The sequence below is a fragment of the Medicago truncatula genome, chromosome 3 (assembly GCF_003473485.1).
Source record: "Medicago truncatula cultivar Jemalong A17 chromosome 3, MtrunA17r5.0-ANR, whole genome shotgun sequence".
Classification (NCBI taxonomy): domain Eukaryota; kingdom Viridiplantae; phylum Streptophyta; class Magnoliopsida; order Fabales; family Fabaceae; genus Medicago; species Medicago truncatula.
In genome coordinates this window covers 47,539,225-47,552,247 of record NC_053044.1, presented here as the reverse complement: position 1 = coordinate 47,552,247, position 13,023 = coordinate 47,539,225, and the positions used below count along the sequence as shown (strand labels likewise).

The 13,023-nt window shown below is 30.8% G+C and overlaps 2 protein-coding genes across 4 annotated transcripts; both read right to left on the bottom strand.

Annotated features, from left to right (window-relative positions):
• Positions 1-338: 338 nt before the first annotated feature.
• On the bottom strand, positions 339-1,848 carry LOC11430449 (uncharacterized). Of its 2 annotated transcripts, none has more exons than XM_024778219.2 (2): positions 1,029-1,848; positions 339-696 (listed from the first exon to the last, which is right to left on the bottom strand). In XM_024778219.2, the coding sequence occupies exons 1-2, from the start codon at positions 1,739-1,741 to the stop codon at positions 594-596; spliced, it is 816 nt and encodes a 271-aa protein (XP_024633987.1). In that variant the 5' UTR covers positions 1,742-1,848; the 3' UTR covers positions 339-593. The 2 variants fall into 2 exon arrangements, with proteins under 2 accessions (XP_024633987.1, XP_003602634.2); XM_003602586.4 differs by having other exon boundaries at positions 339-693.
• Positions 1,849-2,539: 691 nt separating this feature from the next.
• Positions 2,540-4,961, bottom strand: LOC11429490 (pentatricopeptide repeat-containing protein At2g21090). Of its 2 annotated transcripts, XM_039831713.1 has the most exons (2): positions 2,951-4,961; positions 2,702-2,870 (listed from the first exon to the last, which is right to left on the bottom strand). In XM_039831713.1, exons 1-2 carry the CDS (start codon positions 4,407-4,409, stop codon positions 2,839-2,841), a joined length of 1,491 nt encoding a protein of 496 aa, XP_039687647.1. In that variant the 5' UTR covers positions 4,410-4,961; the 3' UTR covers positions 2,702-2,838. The 2 variants fall into 2 exon arrangements, with proteins under 2 accessions (XP_003602633.2, XP_039687647.1); XM_003602585.4 differs by having other exon boundaries at positions 2,540-4,960.
• Between the last annotated feature and the right edge of the window lie 8,062 nt (positions 4,962-13,023).

Here is a 13,023-nt window from a genome sequence, read left to right as displayed (position 1 = left end):
ATGTGAAATAAACGTCTCAGGATGGATTATTTTAAGCATAGCTCAATTATTCTTTGAAAAACGTATAGCTTAATTATTAAGGACATTGCAATATACAGGGGTTAATAACAACAACAAAAAATCTAGCAGGGATAGCTTGGTAAAATATTTATCATATTTAAAATTTGTCATATTATCTCTTCTTCGCTGTTTGACTATTTCTTCTACAAATGAAAATAGTAATTGTCCCAAAAGTTGCTGGTTTATTATTTAAAGAAATATTTCATTTAAATCATGACCGGGTAAAATGTTTTCATAGGTATGCTTAATGTCGTTCAAAAAAATAAAAAATAAAGGTATGCTTAATGCTTCCTTGACTCGTCTCAGTATAATTAGAGGATATAGTTTTCTAACTAACTACCAATACTTCGCTGATGCACTCAAATAAACAGATAATTTTAATTATCAAATATGTAAAATGAATGTCACTACTATAATCAAAACCCAAGAATTCAAGAATAACTCAAGTGTCCTTTGCAATTCTTCACGCCTTGAATCCTCTATTTTACATATTCTGAATTTCCATCAGGCAAAAGAACAAGAGTATTCATAATTTAAGCAATCCATCCTCCTCCTAGTTTCTTTACTTTGCTTTTTATATCATATAAGAATGGGAAGCAACCTTCTGAAAGTGAGAAGCTGCGATCAACATACCTACTAAAAACAAGAATAAAATACAAAATCATTAGTGTATATTTTGTATATAGCTGGAAAACAATTTCATTTAGATTATGTTCATTTCCAAGTTATTTGATGTTTTTCTTAAGTTGAACAACTCCAATAAAAAAAAAATTATGCCACCGACGCTTCACATTGAATGTTTGTCCATTGTGTAACACCGGCATATGATATTACATTAAATTATTTAATTGTTTTAAATTATTATCAATGTCAACGTGTCATTGTTGTGTCTATATCATTACTTCGTAACTTAGTAGCCATCATCGTTATCTAATAAAGATTTTCTGGAAAAAAATAATCATATGTACCTGCTTTTATCATTGCTGTTGCTTCTGCTAGTGCTACTACTACTAGTATTTTGTCTATCTTCACTGAAAAATCTTTTGATTCTCCATTCTTTATCTTTTTGTTCTACCTCAGAGCCATTTTGTACTTTAGTAGTCTTCTTCATCCAATCAAAAGAAATTGGAAAGAACATCTTCAATAGGAAGGTTTCACTGTCCATGCTTTCAACTCTTAACATTTTACCATGTCTATTGCTTTTGTTTTCCTTCTTATTCTTCTTCTTATTCTTATTCAGCTTTTTCTGTTGAGGTTGTTGAAATTTACTATACACTGGTTCTGTTTCTGTTTCTGGAACTTGATGCTGCTCAACAACCATGTCTTGAAAAGAGAGTTCATAGCTAGACTCGGGCATGTCTTGAATCATTTCCATAAGTTCTTTCTTTCCTTCTAAAATATCTTTGCTTCTTGAAGGTTCTGAAACTATTGAACATTGATGATGGTTATTGAGCTCTTGTGTTTCATTGCTTCGAAGTTGAATATCATGACCATCACATTTTTCTAAAGATTTTATGATGGTATTTGGTGAAGTCCAGAAACTGAATTCTTTGCTTCCTTCATCAGTATTTTCAGGAGTGTGTGTTTGGAAGGTTGAGTAGCTCATGGTTTTAGAGACTAGTGAAAAGAGAAGAAAGGTGATGGTGGTTTTTAGTAGGAGAGAATGGGAAGTGAGGTCCATATTATCATATGAAAATTAAGTCAATTGTCTTTTTCTTGGTGGAATTTCTGAGTCACAAGTCATTGCCGTCTTAAATGGGAGTCATAAGTAAATGGTCAAAATATTCATTTTCCACATTTATATCCATCAAGTACTCAATCACATTTGATAATAAAAAAAAAGTACTAAATCACAAAACATGTGAGTGGGACGACTCAATTTTCACAATATATTTAGGTCTATGTTAGAGATCGAAGTGGCATGAGACTATGGGTTAGCACTTAGAACCTAGGACTATAAGGATTTGGATGTCACGCATCAATTGTGTGATGCATTTATTATTCATAGTTGTCTGATCTTAAATCAATGGCGTAGATTATTTAAAGATGATTTGTTGAAGGTGTAATTGACTAATGTCAAAGCAATGGTCGAGATCAACTAATGCATATAAATGTGTGTTTTTGTTAATGGAGGGCTCAGATTGCTGAGAAAACAGGAGGAAATTGGACTGGAGACAATCCATTCCCCATATCAGTAGTCCTTCACTTAATTTGTAACTGACTTTAGTGGTTGAACTTAGTGACATCATAGTATTCTATCTAAGGTTACATAAAGGTGACTCAGACTTCTAGAACCACAGTCTAACAGGAAGTTTCTAAGAAAATCAGTGGATCTTTGACCTAACACTGTCCATGAGTTTTGTGGTCTTTAATGACCATAAGCTTGTTATCATGTGATTCTAGAACCACCTTGACAAGGTCTATTGTGCTCCCAGAATCAACTCAACAAAACATTTGATAATTTCATTGTGAAGGACTGTTAAGTAGGAGACAGAATTGGCATGTAACAAATATTTCATTAAGCATTTTTATTTGCTAACTCAATCAATACAAAAATAAAAAATTACCGGAGTAACTTATGATCAATTCAGCTGTAACTAACTAAATTAAAAATCATCATCCTCATCAAGAAGAGAAGGGTAACTAATGCAAGGTTGATATCCAACATCCATCATATGCTGGACTAATTTACTATTTGCTTCACGTATCTCTCCAATCTGTGGATGAAACTTATCCTTAGCCACAAACTCATGTCTTGACTCCTTCAACTCAATCCTACTAAAAGCTGGTTCTTTCTTCAAACCTCTCTCCTTCATAACATTTCTAATTCTATTAGTATCACTCCATCTACCAGAGGCAGCATAAATGTTAGATAACATAACATATCTACCTGTGTTTTCAGGTTCTAACGCAAACAAAGCTTCTGCAGCTTTTCTAGCAAGTTCCAAGTTTCCATGAACTCTACAACCACCCAACACTGCACCCCACATTGCAATGTGATTACTAATTTCATTAGGCACTTTCTCAATTAAACACATTGCTTCTTCAAGTCTGTTTTTCCTCCCAAGCAAATCAATTAACAAAGCATAGTGATTACTTTTCGGCTTCACTCCGTATCGCCTTTCCATTGAATCAAGCAACTCTAACCCTGCATTAACTAAACCTGCGTGGTTGCAAGCAGATAGTACACCAAGAAATGTCACATGATTTGGCTCTATGTTGGATTCTATCATCCTATCAAAAACTGCCAACGAATCTTCTCCGCGACCATTTTGCGCAAATCCAGTTATTAATGTATTCCAAGAAACTACATCCTTCACATGAATCATCATCTCAAACAAATTTTCAGCCGATTTCATATCACCACACTTTGCATACATGTCCATCAAAGCATTAAATACATACACATTAAACAAATTGTCACTACTTCTACCTCTGATAATTTGACAATGAACTTGTTTACCTCTTCCTATAAGAGCTTCACTTGCACAAGCATCTAAAACACTTACAAAAGTCTGTGCCCTAGGCAGTACCCCTTCTTTAATCATTTGGTGAAACACTTCTAAAGCTTCATAACAGCGTCCATTTTTAACGAAACCCGAGATCAAAGCAGCCCAAGAAACCGTGTATTTAACTGGCATTTCATTAAACACCTTGCATGCATCATCAATCCTCGATGCTCTTGTGTATGTAACTACCATAGATGTCCAAGACACTGCATCTTTCTCTACCATCGAACGAAACAAACAAAACGATGAATTGGGTTCCCCACATTTCCCATAAGCGTCAATCAAAGCATTGTTGAGAATCAAATTCGTGCGAAATCCAACTATAGTTGCCACCCCATGAACCTGACGCAACCATTTAACAGTATCCAAACAAGAACAGTTACTCACTAGGCTAACAAGCGTGAACTCGTCTAACATCAAACCACCAACACCATTTTGCATCTCCCTAAAAAATTTAACAGCTTCTTTATGAAACTCGTGACGTGTTAAACCTGATATAAGTGAGTTATAACTAACAAGGTTTCTTTGCGGCATTTCATCGAACAGTTTATAAGCTTGATTGAAAACTCCTTTTTTTGAGTAAAATGAGAGCAGCGTGTTCCACGTACGTGTTGTCTTGTTGGGAAGATCATCAAAGGCTTTGTGAATACTCTCTTTACAGCCACATTTGGAATATAAATCAATGAGTCCGTTTGCGAGAAAAGTTTCAAAGAAAAGCGCGGTTTTGATGAGTTGAGAGTGCAATGCTTTTCCATGCTTCAAACTTTTCGCCGAAACACAGTTTGAAATCAGAGACGAAAATTTCTCGATCGTGGAACTGAAATCATTGGTGTGAAACATCACCGTGTTTCTTTCTCCGACAAGAAAGAACAGAACTGGTTTCGTTAGTGGGTCCAGTTGTCGTGGTTTTTTTACTGGGCAGGATTCAAAAATAGAATAATTGATAAATTTTAGAGCATTACTTTTCGCACCCTATGTCTTTTCTCGCGCGAATGAGTGACGGATTTTTCCGAATTATGTAATCTAAAAATCTCAAAAAAATAGGGTGTGTTACATAATTTCTTCAGATTACATAATCCGAACAGCCCTAAACACCATTTTTTTTCATGGTGCTGATGCAATCCAGATTACGTAATCCAGACAACACAAGCACCAATTCTAAACATCGATGTTCACTTTGATACTCCCAACCTTTGGAGGAACCAACTTAATTTCAATAAAATCTAATCTCTTTGGTGCTCTGCCATTGATATGAAAAAGGTTTTTCACTAAGAAATCAACCATAGAGTGAGAGCCAAGCTTGCGTATGAGAGAAACGGCCACTGTAGTTTACCTCACTAAATGATGCTTTAAATAGACGAGGCTTGGTAGGACATCTTTACTTATTATGCTGCATAGAAAATTGAACTGAACACCAATAAATTTTCTTTTCTGAAGTTAAGCAGTTATAACTTTAATTTAAATAGAAGGCAAGGGACATGGGACTGCAATTTGAGTATCTCCTGTAAGACCATGTGCAATGGGGGTGTTGAACCCCATATTCAATAAGCAAACCATTGGAGAGGGGGGTGTTGAAAGTGAGCTGGAGGAAAGAGATGATGAATATATTCAATAGGTTGAAATCTGACGCCGGAAGCCACGCGTCGCGCTCGGATTGGCTGCTGCTTGGCGCGTGCGTTACACGCGCCGACAAGGCGCGTGGCCAAAGTCAGACGCGGAGAGAGAAGAGAGGAAATGGATAAAGGAAGACACATGGCATTATATGATTGGCTGCTTGGATTTTTATCTTCTTAATAATTTGGAACCAATTATTTCATTGCAAATAATTTTTTTTTTTTTTTTTTTTTACCAAAATTCGTAATTTTTTTTTCTCTATAAATAGAGACTTGGATCATTTGATTTGGACACAGAAAAAAAAATCAAGTTATTCACTCTCTTAATCTTATTATTAGCTTTGTATTAGCCTTTCTTTTGAAGTTTTAGTGTTTATTTAGTTTGTTGTATTGCATTTTATTTATGTTAAGAAAATAAAAATAAATTATTTAAATAAATTTTGTTTTTAAAAAAAAAAAATTGTTAAGTGTTTCTTCATTTTAATTTAATTATAATCGATAATTGTAATTTTAAGTAATTATAAAAACAAAAATATAAAATTAAATAAGAATAAGAAATAAAATATGGTGGGGTAGGTGTTGAATGAAAAAACTATTGGAGAGGTAAAAATTGAAAGGGTGTTGAATTAAGAGAGAGAAAATGATGTGGAGTGTTGGGAATTGAAAAAGTGGGTGTTGAAGGTTGTTGAATTTGTTTTACCATTGTAAATGGTCTAAGTCGGAGTATAATTTACTGTACATCAATGGTCATAATTAGAGGCCAATTAGGGTATTAAATATGACAAACCATGACACAATATACCATGGAGTTCATTATATTTCAAATCCAAAAGTCCATCATCTGCAAAAGAACATTTTTGTAAATTTTACAGGGCACGCGAGAAGACAAGAGGGTTAGAAAAGTAATTCTTTAAAGAAAAAAAAAATACTCTATTTTTCGTTGTTTCAATGTCACAATTTTTAAAATAAAATTTTCACTTTAAACTTCTAAACAAGTGTAATATAGACATTTGTTATCATTTTTTTAATTGTTCTCCTAAGATATGCGTAAATTACACGCAATAACATAGGTTCTCGCTCTTGACCAAAAAATAAATGAACAGGGTTCTAGCTACTCCCTCCGTCCCTATATCTAAGCATCCATTTGACTTTATTTTTGTCCCTAAATGTAAACCCATTTTCAAATTACTAGATCCATTTATTATTTTTTCCCTAAACATACCCCTAATTAATATCACTAACTTATCTTGAAATATGAAAAGTCAAATTTAATACACATACAAACAAATGATAATTTGGTAATATTAACACACAAAATAGATACATTAATTACAATAACAATTTTTCTTAAAAAAATGTGAAAAAAAACAAAGGGGACTTACATACAGGGACGGAGGAGGAAGTAAATGATAATGAAATGTGTAAGTTCAGTAAAATTATAGATGATCGTTGTTGTTGAGCATCTTGATCAAGGTGAAGATAATTACGGGTGCATACGAGCAGTTACTTACAAATACTTGGTACTGAGAAACGTTTTAAATTTCTCATGAACGCTCTATACCTTCCAAAGATAAATAGGACAATTGCACTGAAAGAGAACTGGTTCAAGTTTTCATATTCGAGTCACATTGTTATTAGTGCTTACTTTAAGGCTATGTTTGGATGAGGAGAGAAAGTATAAGGAAAGAAAGTGGAAGGAACAAAAAGTTAAGGAAAGAAACTGAATTGATAGTGAGTAGAAAGTCAAATGATTTATTGGTTGTTTGGTAAGAGTGAAAGTGAAAGGAAAGTTAGAGGAAAGAATGATGTATATTTGTTAAATAACAAAACTAATCTTATATAAACATGAAATGTGTGTACTGTATATAGATTTCATTTATTAATTAAATAATATTTTTTTTTTATCAAGATTTTTCTTTATTAATATACCCTTTCAGTATAAACAAATGAATATATAATAATAGATTAATATACCTATTTACGAACAAAATGTCAAAATATCAAACTTTTCCTTTCCAATGCTATATCTGCTATATCTACAGTGGTTGTCAAAATATTAGGCAATATTACTATTTCTTGAATCGTTGAACTATATACATGCCTTTTGATTTGCAATTTAAAAAGATATTTGCTTAAAGTAGAGTTGTTTTCATTAAAAAATAGAAAACGGTGAGGTTATAATAGACTTTGAGTCTTTCCATCCAATATAGAGAGGAAACAAGTTTGAGCATGGACCCACCAAAAACAATCCTTCCTCGTCACAGTAAAAATAGATCCAAACTATGGAAGCCTGGATTTCAAGAAACTTCATGTAGTTTAAGCAAAATTAGAATGTGCATTGGATTGACTTCTCATCATTTTGTTCATGTTATTCTCAAGGACAAGCAGGTGTCCAATACCTCCAACATCCATGTTGCAATCACATTACAAAAAATAAATAAATTATCGAGACATGGGAGAATCGTTTTGTGGAGAGGTCATGTTTGTTTGGGGCAACTGGTGAATATTGAAAGAGGTGACCTACACCCCAAAGGAAAAAATACAAACAATTTGATCCCGGTGTATGAGAATGATGATGATGATGATGGTGAAGCAACTTCAATTGATAAACATGTATATGATTTTTTTTTTTTTTTTTAACAAGACATAGTATATGATATATATATATTTTTTTTTGGTTAAGTATCCTAGCTAGAGCTCACACAATTTAATTGTGGAAAAGTGGAGTGTTCGAAGTTCGAACCTCGGCTCCTGCGTATAATGTACGATATTCCTATCAAGTGAGTTAAGTTCACGGGGATTGGTGGTGTGTTTGTTTTGTTTTAACTTTAAATAAATAGATTTTGTGTTAGAAAAAATTATAGATATTTTAATAAAAAAAAAATCTGAAGCTAAATTATAGCGTTTGTTTACTACCTAAAAAAATCAACATTTAAAAAATAATTATTAACTAGTTCTTGTGTTACTTTCTTGTTTTTTTTTTTTAGAAAATATAATCCTAATAGTTTTCATTTTATAGTTTAAATAGATTTATTTTTTGCTAAAATTATTTTTCTTGGAATCCTAAACGAACAGTTATTGTTTTTTATAAAAAAAAAAAAAAAAAACTAAAATATTTCCTATTAAAATAAAAAACAAGCAGGCCATGATTTTTTTTTTTGGTAGTGAAGCAGGCCATGATTTTATAGTGTAGTGACATTTTTTGTGGCTCATAACACCAACAATTTTTGTGGCCAATAATTCACAGATTCTTGTGATAAAAAAACACAACTTTTATTTTTTCCTTTTAAATTTCTTGCAATTTATATAATGTCATTTCAAGTAGGGATGGATGGGCAAAGTTTGGTTTATAACCAGACCTGTATGTAAACCAAATTGAACCTTTTTTCAATTGATTAGAACCAAATTAAATTAGTTATGAGTCAACATAAACTGAACCGAACAAATTCTTTAATCAGTTAACTGAACTAAACCTTTTTCAATATGCTATTCACATCACTGTCTAGACGGATTTCTTCCTTTTTTTCTCTTCTCTTTAAATCCAAATACCTATTCATTCAATTTTTTATTTCACTTTTCATTCTTCAATCTTCTTCTACTCAGATTTTTCAATATGCTATTCACATCACTTCAATCTTTCTTCTCTTCTCAGTAAATCCAAATATCTATTCATTCAATTTGTTTTTTCAATTGTCTTCAACACCTTCATTCACAATTCCGCTTTAAAACTTCTCCAAGAACTAATATTTTTTTACCTCCTTCTTTATTCAAGAACCTTGACAATTAAACCCAACACTCTTTAATATTGAGTGAAAAATCATGTAACAAACTCCAAAAAAAAGATTTCATTATATTAGGGAATATTACAATAATCTTTCCACTCTCTTTCATATACATGAGATATAATATAATGTTTTCTAATAAGAACTGTTTTGAATATTTCTCACACTCATAATTGAAATAATGTTATTATGATATTCAAATACCATATTTTACATCAAAAAGAATAATAGAAATGTTACTACCCATTAATTTGTATTTTTCTGTCACCAAAAAATAATTGTATTTTTCTCACACTCATAATTTATTCAAAGTTTATTTTATTTTTCATCAATGTTCATCTCTCATAAACTGCTTCTTTATTTATATGTGAAATGATATTTGTATAATTATTTTGCAATAATTTTTGAACAACTTTCTTATACTCATATTTTTATCTTCTTCATTTTTCTCTCACTATTGTTTTTAACCAATAAAAATAGAAAAAAAAAGATTATCACAAAAATTATAATTAAATGATTGTACAAATATCATTAATCGTTTATATAAGTAATAAACCAAGAGAGTATGGAAAAATCATCACTTCTATTTCATCCACATTCATGCACTTAAAATGTGAAACCTGCGTGATTTGCCAATTTTTTAAAATTGTCCGCAATGCAGGCTATATATGGTTGGCACCCTAAAACTATTACATAAATTGTTGTTGGGAGAAAAGTGCAACCTTGGATTCAAGAATGATAGGTAGAAACTCTTAATATGTATATCTATTTATATCCTTTTGAAAAATTTCAGTTAATCAAGGATATAGTCTGTGTTACCACATTTTTTTAGTTGTGCGACCACTATTTTTCCAAAATTTTTTTGGTTAACTAAGTGGAAAAATAGTGGGCACGCACATTTTAGTTTGTGACCACATTTTTCAACTTCTAAATAGTGGTCACGCAACTGCAAAAAATATGGTCACACAGATTATATATTTGGTTAACTGAAATTGTTCAGAGTGGTACAAAGATATGTACACATTAAGGATATCTATCGATCTTTATTCTATTGGATTTTGTGCATAGAGACTTTGTGCATGAAAATTTACTCATAGATAATTTTTTTTTTTTTTTTGAACAAGCTACTCATAGATAATTACTTTGGCTAGACATCCATCATGCGGTCCCGACAATTATCCCCTTCTAGCTAAAGGGAGATATCCTTAGATTATTTTCCTGTGAGCCATGCCGATGAACTGGTCACAAAGTTGAAATCTTTATGCCGGCAGAGAGTTTAACAAACTCATGCAATATTTTCTTCAAAGGATTCCATTTCTTCTTGCATCACAATTCTATCTCGTTATTTAAGAGATTGAATTCATTCAACACATTCTATCTCCTCTTTATCAATGATGAGGATATACTACATACAACAGTACATTTAGATGGATGATGCTCTCTATTTGGTCTCCTAAGCTGAGATGTGTATGATTACTCTCCATGCTCAATATCTTCTATTGTTGGCTAATCAACCCAGGGTCTTCATAAGGATCTTCGACTTCAGTGACAATTATTTTAGGAGGAGTATTTAGTATAAGATCAACCTTATAACCACATGAGCTGATTCAAAGACCCCAAATTTGCTTGTTGATAAACTACGTGAAGAGAATAAATCCATTATGGTCACACTTTGTTTTAAACCATGTTATACACCATGTTTGTAACATACAATATGCAATATATCTATTGTTATAAAAATTTCTATGTTGTTTTATTTTCTTTTTCGACAAAAATCTTTTGTTGTTTTAAAAAAAAAAAAATACATGTTATTTCATCTCTTGTTTATGATATGACATGAAAATAATGTTGAGGTCGATGTTCAAATCACAGACATCAAACTTCTTTGCTTTACATTAAAATATGTGAACTCTAACTACTACGTTAAATTTTTTTCTTCAATTTTTCACATAATTGAAAACATGGACCGTTTGCTACAGGAAGTTGTGTAGCAATTTGGTATGTAAATATTTCATTGTTAGACTAAACAAGTTAATATTCTTTATAATCCTTTGATTGTTAAGTGTAAGTACTTCCTATTTTTAGTGGTGGGAGTCATTAGCAATCACACAATCTCTCAATTATTTATTTACTCGTGATATCACGAAAAAATCTAAAAAATAGAGAGAATAAAGAGAGAAGGAAGAACAATTTAGGAGATGGAAGAAGAATTAAAGAGATTAGAAACAACCTTAAGAAGTTCATCATGTAAGAATCCTATTAGCATTTTTATGGCATTCTTATTATCGAGGACTCAAGATTATTTCTCATTCTTTAAATAAAACCGTAACATGTAGAAGTTTCGATTCTTTACATTAACACATAGCCATGATTTTTTTTTTTGTTAAATAGCCATGATTTTAATTCAACCATACGATTTTAATCTGAATTTTTGAAATATTAAATTTTCATATTCCAATACAAATTAAGAGCATTTTTTTAAGAAGTTTAATTAGATCACCAAAATTAATATCGAAGAGAAAGGAATATAAGATCTCGAGAACAACATAATTTAAGGTCTTAATCAAGTGAGTTATAATTATGATATTATAAAAATGATATTAATAGAAAGAGAAATATTAACTTGTATCCTTATCATGACTTAAGAAGCTAAAAATAAAAGTATTTTCTTGAAATTTGTGTATTCTATGTTGTAAAAGTTTAATAATTTATATATTTTCAATACAAAATTTATTTCTTATTTCTTTTTTTAATTCTTCATAGACACAAGTTAGTATGACCCAATAAAAAATATATCTGAAAAAAAGTAACAAATACATATAATTATTTGTAAAGAGTTTTATATTTAAAGCATTTTTTGGGTACAATATATTATAATATATCAATTCCTTTTAATTGTTATTTCCATTGTCGCAACTACCAAAAAAAGTGATACATTTACAAAAAAATATTGAATAATAATTTATCATTTTTCTATAATGACTTTATTCATTTAATATTTTATTTTACATATTTATCTTTTCATTAAGAGACGATTCTCGAATTGATTTATATTTGTTAACCACACTATCTTACCATTTTATGCATTGTTCATACCACCAACTGAGCTAAACTCGAGGACATGCCTTTCCTCAAACTACTTAGGGTTAAAACAAAAAAACAAAAAAAAAACAAAAAACGTTAAAAAGGAAGGGAGGGAGTAATCAGAAGGGGATAACACAGTGGTTTGGTTTAGGGTCCGTTTGTTACGGATTAAAATAAAAATGATTTAGACATAAAATATTTTAGAGATTATTTATTAGAGATTTTGTGAAAATAAATAATCTAGTTTGTTTGGATACAACTATATAAAATGTATTTTTTTTGTTACAAAATTAGTTCAATCTTTTAAATTATATTTTCTCTCTTCTCTAAAAAAAATCTATCTTTTGAGAAGCTGTTTCATTTGAAGCTGTTTTTAAAATTTTTTTAGATTTGATCTATATACTCTATTAAAATTGATGCCATATGAAATTCCCATTTTGTCCTTGGAATGGGTATTTAAGTAATTTTCTAATTAGTGGGTTTGGTTTGGTGCCACCTCACCTTTTTTATGCCAAATTTCCCATTTTGCCCCTCACCAATTTTTTAAATTATTTTCTAATTTTTAATAACTTTTAACTATTTTCCAATTTTTATGTTTTTAACTATTTTTCAATTTTTTCTCCCAAATTCAGTTGCTTCTACATTGCCGTTGTAGGAGATTAAGGTATCGTTTGACCCAGCTTTTTTTCTAAATTCTCTACATTTTTAAGGAGAAGTTAGGTCAAACACAATATCAATTATTTTAATTTCAATATTGTTTAATCATCACAACCTTACAGATATATTTATTCACGTTGTCATTTAATGATATCAAATATTTTTATTTCCTTTCTTCAACCTCGCGAATATACACACACATTAATGTTTAGAGTAATATTTTATGTCTGTTTGTCTATTTTTTTGTTACGATAATGCATATAATTTTTTTTTTGTGTTGCTTGGTTGGGTGCTACCTCACCGATTTTTTTTATTTTT

What these genes read in the sequence shown, in the direction of transcription:
- LOC11430449 (XM_024778219.2), bottom strand. Translation starts at nt 1,741, where the DNA reads ATGGACCTCACTTCCCATTCTCTCCTACTAAAAACCACCATCACCTTT. An exon ending in AACAGCAATGATAAAAGCAG is followed by an intron (nt 697 to 1,028) that starts GTACATATGATT and finishes TCTTGTTTTTAG; the next exon opens with TAGGTATGTTGATCGCAGCT.
- LOC11429490 (XM_003602585.4), bottom strand. Translation starts at nt 4,409, where the DNA reads ATGTTTCACACCAATGATTTCAGTTCCACGATCGAGAAATTTTCGTCT.